The sequence below is a fragment of the Aythya marila genome (genome assembly GCF_965140915.1).
Source record: "Aythya marila genome assembly, chromosome: 1".
Classification (NCBI taxonomy): Eukaryota; Metazoa; Chordata; class Aves; order Anseriformes; family Anatidae; genus Aythya; species Aythya marila.
This window is the reverse complement of record NC_139042.1, coordinates 122,178,587-122,196,784: the sequence shown is the minus strand read 5'-3', so window position 1 is coordinate 122,196,784 and position 18,198 is coordinate 122,178,587. Positions and strand designations below refer to the sequence as shown.

General features: G+C 49.5%; 2 protein-coding genes across 3 annotated transcripts; both read left to right on the top strand.

Moving 5' to 3' along the window:
* Window positions 1-1,052: 1,052 nt before the first annotated feature.
* COX17 (cytochrome c oxidase copper chaperone COX17) lies at window positions 1,053-3,623 on the top strand. The gene is made up of 3 exons (XM_082751980.1): window positions 1,053-1,353; window positions 2,804-2,914; window positions 3,409-3,623. The coding sequence occupies exons 1-2, from the start codon at window positions 1,235-1,237 to the stop codon at window positions 2,886-2,888; spliced, it is 204 nt and encodes a 67-aa protein (XP_082608106.1). The 5' UTR covers window positions 1,053-1,234; the 3' UTR covers window positions 2,889-2,914; window positions 3,409-3,623.
* Window positions 3,624-8,750: 5,127 nt separating this feature from the next.
* POPDC2 (popeye domain cAMP effector 2) lies at window positions 8,751-17,862 on the top strand. Of its 2 annotated transcripts, none has more exons than XM_082784565.1 (4): window positions 8,751-9,633; window positions 11,458-11,566; window positions 13,663-14,044; window positions 17,414-17,862. In XM_082784565.1, exons 1-4 carry the CDS (start codon window positions 9,143-9,145, stop codon window positions 17,494-17,496), a joined length of 1,065 nt encoding a protein of 354 aa, XP_082640691.1. In that variant the 5' UTR covers window positions 8,751-9,142; the 3' UTR covers window positions 17,497-17,862. The 2 variants fall into 2 exon arrangements, with proteins under 2 accessions (XP_082640691.1, XP_082640690.1); XM_082784564.1 differs by having other exon boundaries at window positions 8,754-9,633; window positions 13,663-14,182; window positions 17,414-17,855.
* Window positions 17,863-18,198: the final 336 nt, after the last annotated feature.

The following is an 18,198-nucleotide window of genomic DNA, read 5'->3' as shown; positions in this document are numbered from 1 at the left end:
CTCCTGGGTACTGGATCTGACAATTTTCCAGCAGTCTCAGCTGTGTAGACTGCCCTCAACCATTCCTTTTTGACTTGCTGATGACTTTCTTCATCGTGACACATACTCCTTAGTACAATTTACCTGCTACTGTCAGCAGGCAGAGGACAAATGGATAACAAAAAGCACCGTTAACCATCCATGCTTACATTTTCACCCCCACTACCTTTGGTATTCTGTACCTCCATCTAGAGTATGAAATGTGTTTTGGGGGGGAAGATGTTGTTGAATAAAAGACACAGTTCACTTGCAGACTTCGAAAAACCTCTTTGAGGTTTTTACCACACGCTTTCCTTCAGAGTTTGTGTCGCTACCACCAACTTCAGGCCTTTGGATAGTGGCCAGTAGATAAAGCTCTAGAAAGAAAAAAGAAAACTAGTTAACTTGAAAGGGAAACATGCTTAATATGGTAAATGAACACACAAAAAGCGATAGCAAGACACTGTTTTAGACAGTTGATGCAACATTTCAATAGGAGTTTCACTCTGAGCTCCACCTTGCATCATGTTTGCATATATTTGGGAAAATTATATCGTAGTCACCATATATGACCTGTGCATCTTCCAGGTCATCATGCCCAAGTGCCTGGCCTCACAGGGTACGTGTGCTGTACCCGGTGGCTGGGTGGGAATGGGTCAGCCTGAACAGCATTATTAGCCAAAAAGGGATAGTTGGGGACAGGCCACTGAGCCGAGTTTGGTGGTTAATTAAACAGGTGGCTGATTAGGTGAGTGTCACAGGCCACCATTTCGGAGGTAGGATGGCAGTGCATAGGCAGCCCCCTCAGGAAGGAGCCTGTGTTTCAAGGAGTTGAAATGACAGGGTGCAAAAAGGTGCCTTGATGGTGAAAATAGGAAGCCTCAGCTATGCATGTGATGAAAACCAGGAGCTTTGGAAAGAGCTGAATTGTTTTGTTGGAGCAGAAAGCACTTAGCGCCTCACACCAGCGGCGGGGCGGCGCCATGGCGCCCGCACACTACAACTCCCGGCGAGCCGCGGGCTGCCCGCCCAGCCGCGCCGCTTCACCCGGAACCCAAGCACCCCTCTGCCCTCTCCGTTTGCTTCCCGGGCGGGCAGGGACCGCTACCGGCACCGGGAGGCTCGTCCCGGCTCGCTTGGGCTCTCCTCGGCTCGGTTTCTGCCGTCCCCTTCCCCTCCATTTCCCCCCCCCTTCCTCAGCCCGCGCGGTGCCGCCATGTCGTCGGTCGCGGCCGCCAGCTGCGAGCCCAAGGGCGGCGGGGAGGCGAAGGGGCAGAAGCAGCCGCTGAAGCCCTGTTGTGCCTGCCCCGACACCAAGAAGGCGAGGGATGCTTGGTGAGTGCCCTCCCCGGGCCGTGGGGCTTCCCCTCGGGCAGCCCGGGGTGTGCAGGAGGGGTGGGCGCCTCACGGCATGGCTGCGAGGAAGGAGGTGCGGGGCTGGTGGCTCGCCCTAAAGGCAGGCTCCCCGAGGAGGTGTTAAAGCTCCTAAAGCTCCTTCACAGCTGTTAGTTGGCTGAAGAAGGGTGCCAGAGCCTACTAATGCTTTTATTACCTTCTTCTGAACGCTGCTTTTCTAATAAAGCAACGCTTTCTGTTTGCTTGCAGTCCTCACAGAGCTGCAAACATCGACAGTGACACCTTTCAGTGCATTTATATCCACAGGCTTAGTTACTATCACTACATATTACCATGAAATGTACCCCAAAACACCGGTCCCTTGTCTGAGACAGTAAATTAGTCGGGAGGCTAAACTGTTTTTGTTCCATTGTTTTAACCTGAAAGGTTGTAGAAGCGTCTTTCAGCAGATGGAATAAGGCCAGCAGGGTGTTTCTGCCAAAGTTAGGCACGTGAGTCTAGTTACGTGATAAATTCAAGGTGTGTCCGTGGCCATCTGAGAAAAAGGGTGGTAGGGTATAAGTCATGCAGCAAATGGAGTTACGCTGGGTGATTGTGGTGCAATTTCATCTGTAACAAAGCTTAAATACTGGGAGGAGAAGAAGTTTTAGTTACATTTTAGTAACTAAAATGTAATTTAGACCTTTCAGTTACTCACAACTGACTAATTTCTCTCTCTGTCAGTAATTGTCAGTAAAAAATAGCATCCTGTGTCTGGCAGACTGGGGTTGACCAGATCTGTGACCTGCACTCTGCAGGGTGGTGGAGCCCCCACCCCTGAGGCCAGGAGTGATAGGCTTTTACCACTATTCGATAAGGTATTAGACACTTGGATGGATGAGTAATACTGAAAGTTACTGTTTGTGGTAATGCCTTTTTTTTTTTTTTTTTTTTTTTTTTTTTTTTTAAGAGTAACTAGACTGTGTGTGTGTGTCAGAATCCCTAAATACTACCTAAAGCTGGTTTAAGTTGTCATTTACTGGTCAAGCTAGTCTCAATCTGTTGTGTATTATAGAAAGCTTATTTCTTCTCTACTGAATAATTTGAAACTTTCTTTCTTGTCAAGATGAGCACGCTCGATAAAGTGAGGTGACAGCCTTGTGTTATATAACAAAATTCCAGTCTCGACTTGCCCAGTGTAGCATTGGTCTGTTTAGGAAATTGTTATGCAGCTCATCAGAGTTTAAGCGCACCACTCCACGCTTGGGCAGCTTTTTGGAATGGCATTGTATTTTCCAAAACAGTGCTACCCTGGACAGGATAGTCAAAAAGATCTCTGGAGCCTCATAGGGTTTCTTGATTGTTCCCAACAGCTCGTCAGCTCTGTGGATTTGGCTAATAGTAAGATAACGTTTTCTTGTTGAACCTTGGAAATCTTTTTGTTTTGCAGCATCATTGAGAAGGGGGAAGAAAATTGCGGGCACCTAATTGAAGCCCACAAAGAGTGTATGAGAGCTCTGGGCTTCAAGATATGAGTGAGATGAGCAGGACTGCGAGTGTGGTGAGTATAGCCTTCAGGAACATTCTCTACCTCTGAAGTGCTCTGGCATCTCCGTTGGTGCCACTGGAAAGTGCAGAGTACTGTCTGAGATGACAAAAGGCAAATCTACCCTAAGAGAGGGAAGACAAAGTAAACCTCTTTGACTACTGCTGTCCTTGTGAGGCTGGTGGGTTCTGCCTCTCTGCCTCTGTTCTCTTTCAAGAGATCTAAACTTCAATTCAGATTTCTAATGGTAGGATATTGTCCCTCTGTCCCCTCAAATACAAAGGTCAAACAAAGGAGGGAGGAAAATCTTTTCCTGTTTCATCCTCATTAGAAAGGTACATCCTTAACTGTGATATATTCCTGGAGTTCAGAAAGAAGTTCTGGAAACCAATTTAAGAGCAGACTGGGGCTGTTTGTATACAACACTCATTAGTGACTAGAGACTTAAATTATCCCTTCATATCCAGTGGAAATCTGTGTTTTACGCATTTCTTTCCTCTCTCTTCCAGATGATGATGGCTGTTGTGTGACTGGTGGACTGGAAGGCTGAAAAATAAACTATTTCTGCAAGTTACTTCAAGGGACAAATATGAACAAAGTATTTATAAGAGTCTTTAATGTAGACTAGTTATGGTGTATACATCTGCAGCTTTTCCACTATTAACTCTTTATTGCCGTTATAGAAAAAGTATATTTTTCCCCTCTAATTAAAAGTCTAAAATGACCAGTGTTCCTGACTTCGGTTTCTTTTTTGAATAAAAAGTGACAATGGTCATTCAAAACCAGTGTGCTGTCGTAATGGGGAGAATGAGAAAAGCTTTAATTGAAATGAGAACGCGAATTTCTTCTGTTTTGGGGATGAACAGATGGGTCTTCAGTGGGTTTTCCCTCTGATGCAAATTGAGAAATCACGCTAACAACACTGTTATGTTACTGCTTTCAGCAAAGTCGTGCTGAAGCTTGTAGTGCTGCTTGTAGTCTGCTTGTGACTAGCTATAACTATATTTGTACAAAGACAACCAGTCTCAGGAAAGCAACTTTCCTGAGAGTCAAAACTGAATTTGCTTTCTCTTACTCAGAAGTTAAAGCTGTGTTACCAGAGTTGTTTTACCGTAGGATTCAAGTGTAATTCTTTATAACGAAGAATTAAGAACTTCCTATATCCATCTCAAATTCTTGAGCTAACAGTTCTCTGAGGGAAAGGAAGCAAAGGACTGCAGATACACAAACAGATAATTTGCCTGAATTAAGAGGGGCTGTTTATGCCTAGTTTTTGTTGGGTTGGCCTTGTGCTAGGGTGCATGTGGGTTTTTGTTTTCTGGCTCTTTCCTCACCTGGGTGACATAGCACTGGGAAGGTGGTTGTGGCCTCGTGATTCCTTCTTACAATCCGGAGCAAAAAAGGATAGTTGAATTTTGTCACATGTGGGATTCTTTTTCTGTTTCATATTATATCTCTGTACAGTCCTATACTGGTTCTTCCTTTGTCCCATGGCTTTAAGGTAGCATCACTGTTTTTTTTTCTCCTGTTTCTGCAGAACTTTCTTTTCAGAAACTGAAGATACAAAATCTGTGCTTTGTCTTGCTTGTCCGCTGTGCTTTGATTCTTTTGCAGGTATGGGTGCAGTAGTGATCCTTTCTCTGCCTGCTGGGGGTCCCATAATCTGAGCTAGCACTGATGAGACTGTGAATGTTAATATGTGACACTTAAAATTTCTGTGAAATTTTAACTGAAAGGAGCTCGCACTCTGCTTTCTAGGATGTTTCACAAAGGTCATGAAGTCTGAGGAAATGTACTCAAAAATGCTTGCAGGGGACAAGCTGGGCTGTTAAACTTAGCTTTGCGTTGCTTGTCTACTTTCTTCAGATAGGAGTTGTGCCTGTTTTGGCTCTCAGCCTAAAGAAAGGACACAGGTGTAGCTCTGGCAAAAAGTGTTTTAAGTCTCGTGTGGCACTATATCTGGCTTGGGAGCAGGACCTAGTGCTCCTCCTGGCATTCATTGTTCCAAGGTGGATCAGCACCAATTCTGTATTTGCACATCTTGTCTGGAAGTGATGGCACAGAGTAAAAGATCCAGGCAGGGGAGAATGGAGTGCTATTTAAATATGATCCAGGAAAGGTTAAAAAATAAAAATAAAATGGGTTCCATAAACAAATTCTAGGCACACCTAGATCTGCATGAAGGTAAATGCATGGTAGATGTTTTTTATTTTTTTTATTTTTTTATTTTTTTTGAAGGAAGATGATGAGTAGGATGCTGCAATACCAGTGTATAACCAATATTGGAAAGATACTGGAATCCTACGGGGTGGATTCAAGGCCTGAACGGGGGGCTGATGGCAGACCCTGTTCTGCACAGGGTGTTCAGTCGCTACAAGGACTCAAAATGCAGCAGTAGCAGGAAATGTGACTAAACTGTAGAGTAGTGGTTCAACTAAATACAGTACGCATCTTTTTCCACTTGTGATTTACCATGAGCTTGTCTGGAGCAGCGTTGTAAATCCAATGTGACTTGAAACACCGGGTGGATATTCTGGAGCTACAGGTTTTATTACTGTGTAGATTAGTTTGGCAATCTACTGTCAGTAATGCATCACGTAATAAATCAAAAAGGACACGTTTAATTATGTCCTCTCTGACTTGAAGCCATCAAGGTCCTCAATGCAGGTGATTGAACTTGTTTTTGGTTTATTGGATCAGCAGCGAACCTGTAGGCATCCTGAGCAAAATAACCACGCAGCTGCTGTACTGATAACCTCTCAATACGGGGCTGCTCTCAAGGATAGAGGATAATGCCAAGTACAGCTGCCAAAAATAGTGTAGGCTGCACCTGAGTTGCATCATCATGTGTGACTGAGCGTGAAGCGCTACTGGATGAGTTCATTGCATGTGGGTAAGCAGCAGAATAACTCCTTACACACTGCCAGTTTCAAACTGAAAAGGTTGATGTCTGTTTTGTCTTCTTCACAGGCTCATTTTGTCGTAATGCCTACCTGCCTTCTTCAAGCACGGTGTTTTAGTGCTGCTCGAGTCTTCCATGTGTCTTTGCTCTCTTGATTGCAGGTGGCTTTGGGCTTTTATTTTGTGTTGAGCTTTTCTCCCGGAGTCAGTATCGACTTCAGTACGCTCAACTCAGATGAACCCCAGCATCCCTAGATGGGAAGGCATGTGTGCTAATTCCAGGCAAGGCATGAAAACAAAATGTCTCAGAAAACCACGACGGTGCTTTGAACTCTCGCTGGATGGAAAGCTGGACAGGTTGTGAAGATGGTCTGTGTGGCCCCTGTGCTCTCAAGGGAGAAAGTAAGACTAGAGACTTGGTTTGTAAAATGGTTAAACCACCTTTCTATCAAAAAAGTGGGCCTGAAAAGACCTCATCTCGACAGGGTGCTCAGAGATCTACCTTTTAACAAGCTGTACTGTTCTCGCTCCATCACTGCGTTCAGCCCCAGCAGGAAAGTTTCATAGTTTATAGTGAGAGATTTGTGCTGTTACTGGTGTGGGATTGAAGCTGTCTGCCTGGGGCTCTCTGCTCTGCACCCTCAGCGGTACAGGCTTTAAATGGTGCGAGTTGTAGCGCTGGTATCAAGAGGCAGAGGAGGGCACATGCTTGACCCTGACTGGAAGTGCCAATGCTGTAAAGAAAGCCCCACTCCGGGATATAATGAAGGCTGCACTGACATTGCTGCTCTCTTCTAGGTGAGGCATGTTTTGGAAGATGGCAGGGGAAACACTGTCTTTATCCTGAGGAGTTGTTAATTTTGTAATCCAGACTATCTCCTACCACAAGAATTTACCTAACTGAGGAGTGAAGCTAGTAACATTTTTTTGTCACTTTCTTTGATGTTGCTGCAGGAATTTTTTGGTAGTACCAAAAGGCAAAAGTTGTGACCTGGAGCTACACGCAGGAATGGGAACTACCAGAAAGCAAAGGAAGAGCTGGAAGGTGTTTAACACACCGTGCTGAGGCTGGGCTGTGAAGCTGATCTGGTGGCAATCTTACTGCAACTTTGCATCTCTGTATGCTTCTAATGTCGTTCAGCATCGCTATTCACAGCAGGTCATTTTTTATCTCGAATATCTTCTGTATCTTTCTCTTAAGAGTTCCCAATCCTGATATCCCAACCCTCTGTTCCATCAAACGTCAGCCTGTCTTGGAAAGAGGGCCCCGTATAACACTGGTTTTGCAGAGACCTAAGGATATACGAGTTATTATTGGGACCACCTGGCAAGTACACGACAATGGTAGGAAAATCAGAACTTGGCTCCCCATACTTGTGCCGTAGTGCTTTGGCTGTTTGGTCCTTCTTGCCTCTCTGCAGAAAGGCCAAGAGAAAGAAGTTTTTCACTTCTCCATACCTCTTGCCTCGTTCTGCCTCAGTCAGTAGGATTTATCCCTTCTCTTGAATAAGGGACCTCTGGAGACGATTTTTCCTGCTTCACTTCACCCTTAACAGAAGCGTATTTCTGGGTGGATCGTACTTACCCACGTGCAAAGCTTAATTTGTGGCATTTCCTTACCACAAGACAACGGGTTAAGCTTTGCTGCTCCTAGGAGTAGCAGTGCTCCGTGTTGCACGTGGTCTAGGCATCGTAGAGATAAATCGTGCTCTCTGAGACCATGATGAATTCCTCCAGGCTGCCGCAAAGCATTGCTTGAGCCTCACCCACCCGCCGACGTTACTCCGGAGTGCTGTTAGTGGAAGGACTGATGGTGTGTCTTTAAGTGCACGGTGCCAGTGAGAATGGCACGTTAGGCAGGGCAGCTGCGAGCTCGTCCTGAAACACAACCACCCCTGAAACCCAATCCCTACTCCACTGACCCATGCGAGCTGACTTCATGCTGCCGACTGACCGTGCCCGTTGTGTCAATGCCTGAAATGTGACTGCTTCCTGGCAGCGGGGGGACCCTGCCTTTGTGGAGCACGGCACTCGAAGCGGGGGAAAAGCTGATTTTACACATTTTCCCTGAGCAGAAAGGGTTTGTGTTTCCTCCTCGTGGTGAATGAAGCCCCACTATATGAATGACTATAGAGAATTGCAACGGGAGGCGATGCTTCCCCAGGAGCTTACCTTCTGCCAGCACCTGTGCTACTTGTTTTAGTGGGGATGAAAATAGGAGACCTGCTCAAAAGCACATCCTTTCTGCCACATATGTGATGAAAATGCAGCTTGAGAGCCTGTTATCTGTGGGGTGAGAGTCCTCCCTTGGCTGGGATGTCCCCGCAACGCGCGCTTCCCAGCGTTGCGCTCCAAAACATCTAGGCAGGATGGTCTCTTCACGATAGGTAAAGCTGTGTCCCAGCAGCTCGTTTACTTTAACCCTGCCCTTTGCAAACAAAAATGTGCTTCTGTGCTTTACCTCAACCCCCGTGGTCTGAAATGCCCTGCCAGATGGAGCTGCCCCATCTCCGTGGGGAGGCTGTGCCGCAGAGCCCGTCGCGGGGAAATCCTTCCCGCAGACCCGACTCTCTCTTCTTTTGCTAAATTCCTGCCATCGCTAGGGGTTGCAGCGGGAGAAGGAGACGACCTTTCTCCTTTTTTGTGCTGCGTGGCCGTCGTTCCCTTGCAGGAGGGTGCAGAGCAGTGCGGAGCCCCGCGTGCGGCTGGAGTTTGCAGCGATAAAGCTGGTTGTTTTCCCCTCTCCCCGCGCCACCCGGCTTATCTGGGTGCCTGAGTTATGTTAAGTGGCGGGTGCGTGCCTGCTCTCCGTCCCCCCTCGCTGCTTTTGCTCCTTGGATTTCAATTCCAAACATGGTTATCCCTCTGGGGTCCCTCTCCTCGCGGCTGCCAAGAGATAGACGTGCCGAATCCAACCCCGGGCGCCCTGCGCTCCCCTCCCCGCAGCTCAGCTCTCTCACGGGCTCTATTTTCACTGCCAGAGGGGCAGTGCAGCCAGATCTCCGTCCGGCCCCGGAGTCTTCCAGCTAATGGCCTCTGCTTTCTCTTCGACTCAACTCTTTCGGCCTCCTCTTTGCCAGCTCCCTTCCCCTCTGGTGCGGCTAGGGAGGGGGCCGGCCTGATTTCTGAGCCACGAAGAGGGAAAAACGAGCGCTTTGGGGATTTTCTAGGCGCGAAAATGCTTTAGCATGGTGCTCTGAAGCGTGCTGCTGTGGGACCCGCCGGCGCTGAGGAGGAGGAGGAGGAGGAACAGCCTCCCAGCAGCTCTGGTTTCAGACCTCTTTGCGTATGACAATAGTTTTTTAAGGCCGGGCGGCCGGCGAGGGTGGGCAGCGGGGCAGGATGAGCGCCAGCAGCCCCTCCTGGGCCCAGGCTGTCCTCCAGCCCCCTGCGTGCGATGCCTGGAAGGAGCACATGGAGGGGGCAGCCTACCAGCTGGCCAGCTGCATCGTCCTCCTGGGCTACATGGGGGGCAGCGGCATCTTCGGGTCCCTCTACATCTTCGGCCTGCTGGCCCCGGGCTACTTCTGCTACGCCCTGTGGGGCTGGCTGAGCGCCTGCGGGCTGGACGTCTTCGCCTGGAACATGCTGCTCGTCCTCCTCTGCCTGCTGCAGCTGGCCCACCTGGCCTACCGGCTCCGCAAGGACACCATCCCCCAAGAGTTTGACCTCCTCTACAAGACCATGTACCTGCCCTTGCAGGTGCCCCTGGAGGTCTACAGGGAAATCGTGAAGTGCTGCGAGGAGCAGGTGCAGCCGCTAGCCCGAGACCAGAACTACGCGGTGGAGGGCAAGACGCCCATTGACCGCCTCTCCCTGCTGCTCTCTGGCAGGTAAGGGCCAGCCCGCTCCTCAACAAAGTGCTGTGGCTGCTTCTTGGGGTTTTGCCCCTCTGCAGAAACCAGGGTGGTGATCCTTCCCTTCCTCTGAAAGGGCTCTGCAGCATGCGTCTGTCTTGGTTTTGTTGTTTGCTCGTTTTTAATTTGCTTTTGGGGTTTGGCTTTTTAATATTTGTTTTCCTAATATAAATTACAATATGATAATATACTTCATATACATTAAATAATAATAAATCATTAACATATTAAAATATTATAATACAAAGTAAAATATAGGGAATGGTTTGCAGCATCGAGCAATATGTAGCAGAGCGCAGCCAGCTCGGACTCCCCTGCGATAATGCTGGGGGTGCCCTCGCCTCTTCCTCGGTGATTTTATTTCTAACGGGAGCAGACCTGCAGCCTGAAGGCTAAGAGAGAGTGTTTCTGAGAGCAGGAAGGAGATGGCTGAACCTGTGGCTTCTGTGGGTACCAGACACACCTCTGAGATGTGGGTGGCCAAATGCACTGAGTCTTTGGTTGACCTGCTCGCCCTGGCCAGCAGCCCTAAAGGGAGAGGCTCTGCTCCCTGTTCCCAACACCTGAGCCCTCAGGGCTCAGAAATTTTTCAGTTTGAGGGGCATTTCATCAAAGAGTGAGTACACCACCTCGTCAGGCTTCTTTCCTTCCTTGTGCTCTCGTGTTCGTGCTGTTCCCTCCCCCAGACCATCAAGGAGGACCACAGGGACCTGGGGATGGTTGCAGCTGCCTGCCTGCGAGTCACATCCTTTTGATGCTTTTTGGTTATTGACTGAACTGTGCTGATGAAGTGCTGGCATTTGTTCACCTGAGAGCCTGTGGCATGCCTCTATAAGCACGTCTCTCTTCCAGTTTGCAAAATCCAAATGCAGAGAATAGCAGTGATATTAGCTTCCCAGCTGCTGTCAGGCACGTGGCATTAATGGCAAGTGAGAGTGGGGAACGGAAAGGGACCTGCAAGTGGGAGCAGTGCAGAGCTGTGAGTGTCTCAGAAAGATTTTCCTTTGGGAAGGCGAGCCCAGCATCACCTGCAGCTCATGGTTCATTGCAGTCTGGTGCAAGGTGAGCTGGGGCATGCAGAAAAAAAGTTGTCCTTGCCTTTCAGTGTTTGTCCTTTTTTTGGGATGTGTTAAGAGTATCCTGGGAACACTGACCAGTGCTGAGTGGCAAAGCTCTGGGAGGAAATTGGGTACGTGTAGGAAATTGGGTACATCTATTTCCTTCATGTGCCTTTCCCTTTACCAAACCCCCGTGCTGAGCAGCCTGCACTGAAGTGCACCAGATCTGCAAATAGGGGAAAGTCATGCTTAGAAGGCAAAGAGGCCAAGAGGGGTTGGATGATAAGGTGCAGCAAACTATGGGCTTGCACCAACAATGGCCAGTGGGATTTTGGGGAAGGGTTCTGCTGCATCCCAGCCTAGAGGTGGGGATTGCCCTCATGCAGCTCTGAGGAAAGGAGGAAAATGCAAGTGGAAAGAGGTGAATTCAGACTGAGAAGTACTTGAAAAGCAGCATCCTTGCAGGCTGAGAAGTCCTGGTTCAGGACCAAGCATTGCACCTGTGTGGCAAGCAATAAAACAGGCAGAGTATGGGGCAGTGAATCTCCTTGCCATGGAGCAAAGGGGTTGAGCCCCAGAAACTGGAGCATTTTCAGCTGTCCCTGAGGGGACCTGGGATGTGTGTGTGGCAGGAAGAAAGCCTCTCCTCGCTGGTGGGACCAGCTCCTGCCCACGGTCTAATCACATTCATGGGGTGTTTGCTCTGTGGTCTAAGCCTGCCTATCTCCTGTCCTCTCTGCAGGGTCCGAGTGAGCCAGGACGGGCAGTTCCTCCACTACGTCTTCCCCTACCAGTTCCTGGACTCTCCAGAGTGGGAATCACTGCGACCTTCCGAGGAAGGGACCTTCCAGGTGAGGCCCTGACACCGACATGCTCATCCCATGTGCTGCTACATCAGGGTGGCAAAACGCGGCGGTGATGTAAACCCATAAATATCCCCTTTCTGATGGTGGTGCGTTTTGGGGTGGAGAAGCAGGAAGGCTGATTCACGCCTGAATATGGTCCTTTCTGAGCACAGGAATCCCTTGCTGAGAGGCCGGACCAATTCTTATTTGCAGCAACTGAGAGGGTTTTGCTCTTGCTGTCAACACCCCCCGTGTTTGCTTGGCTTTCCTTCTGGAGGAGATTACTCAAGCCCACATCTCTCTGCCTCCAACCCACAAGCCAGGACAGGCTGATCCCTATCAGGATGTCAGTCCCGAGTGTGCCGGTTAGGGCATACGGGGAGGGACTTTTCTAATCCCCTGGGAGCGTGGGACAGCCATGAGGGAATGATGCTGCTTTCTTGCAAAAACAGCCGAGTTCAGACTTGGCTAAGCTGGGGCAGCTCCCCAAATCTGCTTTCCTTGGCTCTGAATTTGGCCTGTGTAAGAGTCGAGCAGGGAGGATGATACCTGATGCTCCTCGAGGGGAAATTCTCCCTCTAGGGTGGGAAATGGACAGCTGGATGGCGTGCAACCTAGGAAGACATCTGTATTGCTCTCTGAGCTGATTTCTGCAGAACTGAATGTTCCCAGAGCTCCTGAGCATCCTTATCTGTGGTGTGTGAGATAGCTGGGGAGCTCCTGCTCTGCGAGATGAGGCTGGTCGGGGAGGTCACTTGTGCCAGGCACTGGGGTGGGGAAAGGCTGCAGCAGTGTGCCAAAAATGCCTAAAACCTCGTCTGCTTACTGAGGAGCATGGAGAAGTATTGAGCTGTGTGAAAGCAGTGTTCAGCAGGTGAGACTTTGACAGGTCCTTGTTCCTGGCAGGGCATTTCTCTTGACACCCAGGGCTGGCCATGGTGACGTGCTACCTTTGGCAGACACCCTAGTCACTCTTATCCAAGTAGTTAGTAAGACTCTGTGGCTCATTTCAACCTTATCCCCAGCATCACAATCACCTGGGTGAAAAAACAAAAACAAAAACAAAAACAGGACATTTGATTCTGGGGCTTTGCTGGAAGGAGGTTTTCTTCCTCAAGAAAACCCAAAGGTTTTCTTGTCCAGGTTTTCGTCACAGCTGCCTGGGTCAAGCAGTTTCAGTTCTGTGTCCACCGAAAAATGGCAGAAGCTTGACTCACTTCACGAGGAGAGCTGGTTACCTCGTGCTTTCTGCTCTGGCCACGTCTTCTTCCCACTGAGCTGCTGGCTGTCAGGGCCCACAGGAGTCGGGTTTTGTGGCTGGCACATTCCCACAGGAGCTCTGATGATACCGGAGGTGTTCGTGAGCAAACCCTGTCCTGCTGCCCTGGCTGGGAGACAGCTTCTGTGATCACAGCTCACCTAATCCCTCACGGGAAGCAGAGGGTTTGGATGGCTGCACCAGAAGTTGGTCAGGAAAAGGACGTTCTGCTCCTTGCGGTTTCCGTGTGACCCGTAATCCCGCTCACCTTGGCCTGGGGAAGTTCTCGGGTTTTCGCTCCTGTATTTCTTTCCTACAACAGCTGCTTGCATGGCAGTGGCGTTGGATATCAATCCCAAGGACACGCACTTGCAGCCAAGCTGTGTTCAGCTTCCCGGTGGCTCTCTGCCACGGTGGCTGGCCAAGGAGACCCCTGGGTATAGAGTGAAAGGGAGCCCCCAGGATATTTCTGTTCCGACACTTGTTCGCATGCCGGTGTCTCCATTACACTCGGATGTTCTTCTTCAGCCCAGGAGCATTTGACCCTTCATGTGTTTGTTTTATTATTTATATTTATTGCATTATACAGTCTTGTGTTGCATATATAAAGATTTATTATTGTTGTCTGGTCTCACAGCTAGCAGAAAAAAATGGTTGTAATCATGTTGGCAAAACCCAACGCAAAACAAATTCTAAAACCAACCAAAATCGTTTCCTTGGGGAAGGGAAATCAGCGGTGGGTGAGGACGTATCTGACGTGGTTCTCCAGCCCCACCACCCTCGAGGAGAGGTGTGGGTGATCCCGGGGTGCTGGGCCTCACTCTGCTCGCTCCCTGCCCTGCAGGTCACGCTGACGGCCGAGACCGACTGCAGCTACGTGACCTGGCCGAGGCGGCGGCTGTACCTCCTGCTGAGGAAGGACCGCTACGTCGCCCGCCTCTTCTCCTCCCACCTGGGCTACGACATCTCGGAGAAGCTCTACTCCCTCAACGAGAAGCTCTTCGCCAAGTTCGGCCTCCGCTTCGACATCCGCTTGCCCAGCCTCTACCACGTCCTGGGGCCGGCTGCCTCCGAGGGGGAGCCAGAGGAGGCCGAGGAGCTGCCACCCACACCGCCGCCAGCCCACGGACCCGCTGCTGCCTCCGAGGCCCCTCCGCAGCCTCCACCACCGCCACCACCACCGGCTCCGCGCCCCCGGGCCTCCCGGCCCGAGAGTGACCTGCTGGGTGAGGACTCCACCAGTCTTGTCTTGGAAGATTTTGCTGAGTTGCCGGGGTCTTTTATGGACTATGTGAGCGAAGGGGAGTATATGAAGTGAGGGCGCACCCGGCACGGGCACGCGTCACCCCACGTGGCATCCCTGCGTAAGTACCCGCCGGCGGCAGCGAGTCACTCCCCGGCCTCTCGCCTCTGCTTGCTGCGGGCTTGCTCCTGCGCAGAGCTGGGGAGGAGTGCAGGTGGCTCCAGGGGCAGACCCCGTGGCTCTCCTGAGGTCCCCAGGGGCTGGGGTTTGGCAGATCCCAAAGCAGAGCAAAGGCTGGCGGCCACCAGCGCAGGACGCTGCTGCTCTGCTGGCATGGAGGCGAGTGTACAAGCAGGTATGAACACCCACCACACATCCCTTTTTTCCTCCAAGGGAATCGCCCCAAAATGCACCCCTTGATTGCCAGCTGCACCTACTTGGTCTTAAATGCCAGCTCCTTACTCTGCATGGGGGGAAATCCCCAGGCCTGGGGGATGTTGGAGCAGAGGAGCAAGGCAGGTGAACAGAAATAGATGGTAGGGTGGCTCGTGCTTGAAATTCAGATCCAAATGGCTGAGAGATAAATTCCATGCTGAGCTACTTTTAGCCAGCTGCTGCACGCCAGCTGCAGCCTCCAAATGTGCATTCCTGCCCCCGCCGAATAAAAGCTGCTTTCTGACATCCAGTTGCCAGACACTAAACCCGGGATTGGGATTTCTATCCTAGAAGAGACCATTGCATAGACCCTGTCTGTGTGTCAGCAAGGAAATTGAATGTAGTTTTTGAAAGCAGTGGAACTGGAAGATTATCCCATTTTTGTACAATTCTGCTATGAGTTGAGTCACATTCCTGTTCCTGTGCTGCTTCCATGCCTCCAGACTTGAAATCTGGGTTATGGCAGAACTGGCCAGGAAAGGAGCAAGCATGTCTGGCTTTCCTCAAATCGGATAAAAAATGAGTGAGAGCTTTGCTTAATTTATCTTTATTATTAAAAAAGGCAGAAGGCAGAGAGGAGAAAAACAAAATCTTCACTTGTTTTCTAGCTGCAAAGTCCTAGTGATGTGACAGTCCCTGGTAGGCTGCTGGTGATAGGAACTTGCAACTTTTTCAGTCCTTACTTGGAGAGGCAGGAACGTGAATCATTTATGAGACAGCCATCCTCTTAACTGTCAGGCATTTCTGTTGAGTGGACGCGATCAAAAATAAGAGCAGTTAGTGTCGTAAAGGGGGGGAAAGTCACTTTGTATGCTTTGCTTGGATGTTGTCTTCTTGGCACAAGGATGTCCATTCTCAGGTCATTGGCAGAGTTCTTCTGGTTGATTAAGCTCAGTATAAACCAAAAGTTCAAATGCAAATAATTAAAAAAAAAAAAAAAAAAAAAGAGGGAAAGAGGTAAGGAACACCACAACTTTTTTTTTTGGCTTTTTTCTTTCTTTTTTGTCGTGAGAACACTATGATCATGCATGCAATAGGTGTTTGTGTGTGTGAGTGAAAGCCTGTGGGACACAACACAAGGCTCCACTTTCTTTCAGTTTCCTTTTAAAACATGCTGGGAGCTTTCGTCTTTCCAGATCTTGTGAATGAGGCGATATCAATGTGGGCTGATACTTGGAGTAGAGAGCTGTGATAGAAGCAGAAATGTTTCATAGGCCAGTAGTCGGGATGGGAGAAGGGGATGATCTTCCTTGTCTGTCAGTGTGGAGGCAACAGCCAGCACAGCATTTTTATTTCTAAGGTAATTAGGTGAAGAAATGCAAACTCAGTGTAGTGAGCCCATCACACTGGTAGGAGCACATCCTTCCTATTCTGCTGATGTCTTAGTATCCCAGTTGTATCCCAACTGCACCAACATCCCAGCAGCACTCCAGCAGTTGTCACATCACAACTCTGTTCTTCCATGACTCAAGTGCAAAACAAACAGCAAAACTTTGTGGCGGAGAGGAGCTGCAGTCCTCTCCTGGCCAGGCACGAACCACAGCCCAACAGATTATCTGAGCAGGCTTGTCATGGCCAAGGGAAAGCACTTTCATAACATATGCTTTAGAAGTGGTGAAAACATTCATAGTAAACAGGGATATTCCCTGCGGTGTCATTGTTTGAAGTACACTATAGCCATGATCCCAGCCATCAGAGCTCCCCCGGGGCTTTCCCCTGTTTTGAGCTCTCATCCGGCTCCCCAGCAGCTTCCAGCCTGGGTAATTACCTTCTGGCTCTCTAAATTCCCCTTACAGAAGTGCTTCTGCGTACCACCTTCCTTATCACTGTTGCAGTAGCCACCTTGCTGTACCACGGTGCTGTGAAGGTCACAGAGTCATCTAGGTTGGAAAAGACCTACAAGATCATCAAGTCCAAGCATCAACCTGACCTGCCATATCCCTTAGTGCCACGTCCAGGTGTCTCTCAAATACCTCCACCGATGGGGACTCCGCCAGTTCCCTGGGCAGCCTGTTCCAATGCTTGATCACTCTCTCCCTGAAGAAATTCTTCCTGATGTCCAACCTAAACCTCCCCTGGTGCATCTTGAGGTTGTTTCATATGAAATTTTCCTGTGGGATGTAGTGACCTGCTATACTTACCTAGTTCTTGAAAGAGTTTCTAGACTGCTTGTGAATAAGACAGAGTATGCTATGATGAGCACGTTCTTTCTGAAGAGGATATTTCAGTATTTCAGATATTCCAGTAACTTGCCTGTCTGAAGGAGACAGGTTCAGAGGTTCTGTTCAAAACTTGCTTTAACAGCGTACTGCTGTATAAATAGCTCAGCGCTCCCTTGCGAACTAGGCTTTATTCCTTATACACATCTTCAAACAACCAAAAGCCACCTGCCTTTTCTCCCTTTCATGTCACATTTGCCCTAGCTTGCTGCTTTGCAACACTTGCAATATGCAGGGCTGCTGCTACGTAGTTCTGTGCAGTTGCATCTGTGGGCTGGCTTCTGTTTGCTGGGTGAGATGGATGGGGTGCTTGTTGGCCTGTATCTCAGTGTCTGAGTAGGAACTGTTTTACACCTGCTTCGTGAGCAAAACTAAAGTTGCTGTGGGCTTTGTTTCCCTGGTACCAGAGGATGCGCTTTGAAGAGCTTTGTTTTTGTTGCCTCAGGCGGGTGGGTAACCTTGTTTGTTGATTTACCACGTAAATTCCTTTTTACGAGGAATTGCATAGTTTTGCATGCTAATTTCAGAGGAGAGGGGAGAAGGAAAGGGAACGGTGGGCTCCATGAGGTCTGTGTGTTGGAAAAGTTTGGAAGTCAAGAGTTATTCCTGTGATAATAATGGTGCTTTATTATTTTTTTTTTTGTCTCTCTCTCCTCCCTCCCATTTTCCTTCCCCCCTCCACTGCTTTCCTTCTGCAGCCTCTGGACACCTCCGGAGCTACCCCCACCCTCTCAGCAAAGGACGAGCCCCCCTGGCTCCCACTCAGACCCCTGAGCTCTAAGGGAACAACAGGCTGTCTGGATCCCCAAGCCCCTCCGAGGGCACGTCTGCTCACTCACGTCTCTGACCAGATAGACACTCTTTGGCACGCACTGAAACGTCTGCCCGCACAGACACGTACACTCAGGAGCACCTGAAGCACGCGCGTGGGACTGCAGTGGCACTCCAGCACCTCCCACCCCACGATGTTCGCCTGGAGCTGCCGGCCCCAGGGAGCTTCCCTGGCTTGGTTTTTATTCCCAAGTGTGTCGGCGGCTCCGATACCACAGCACGCCGATGCGGCTGCAAGCGACACGAGCCTGCTCGCAGGATCTGTGTTCCCTTTTGTTTAATGATTCCCATTAAAGACAGAGATGAAACTGCTGGTGTTCGAGGATTTGGTTAGGGAGGTAACGCTGTCTGAAGGGTGTGAGGCAGTCTCAAAGCACGGGGGAAAGGACAGTGGAAAATGGGCTGCCTGGTGGCTTTGGGAATGGGAATAGGATAGAGGGAATTATATGGAGATTTGATGTGATGCATCTCACTGGGCATCCACTCTAGTAAGACTTAGCAAAGAAGCTAACAACTTGTGGTGAAGGGGCTGTTTGAGTTGATTTTTTCAGACCAAGAAAGGCAGGGAACTGGGACTCAGGTGAGAGGGAGAGCCTGAGATGGCTTTTTTTTTTTTTTTTTTTCTCTTTTTTTTTGTGCTCTGTGGGGCGCA

Coding starts and splice junctions, on each gene's coding strand:
- POPDC2 (XM_082784564.1), top strand. CDS start 9,143: ATGAGCGCCAGCAGCCCCTCCTGGGCCCAGGCTGTCCTCCAGCCCCCT. Junction 9,634..11,457: donor TCCCTGCTGCTCTCTGGCAG/GTAAGGGCCAGC, acceptor TCCTCTCTGCAG/GGTCCGAGTGAGCCAGGACG. Junction 11,567..13,662: donor CCGAGGAAGGGACCTTCCAG/GTGAGGCCCTGA, acceptor CCTGCCCTGCAG/GTCACGCTGACGGCCGAGAC.
- COX17 (XM_082751980.1), top strand. CDS start 1,235: ATGTCGTCGGTCGCGGCCGCCAGCTGCGAGCCCAAGGGCGGCGGGGAG. Junction 1,354..2,803: donor AAGAAGGCGAGGGATGCTTG/GTGAGTGCCCTC, acceptor TTTGTTTTGCAG/CATCATTGAGAAGGGGGAAG.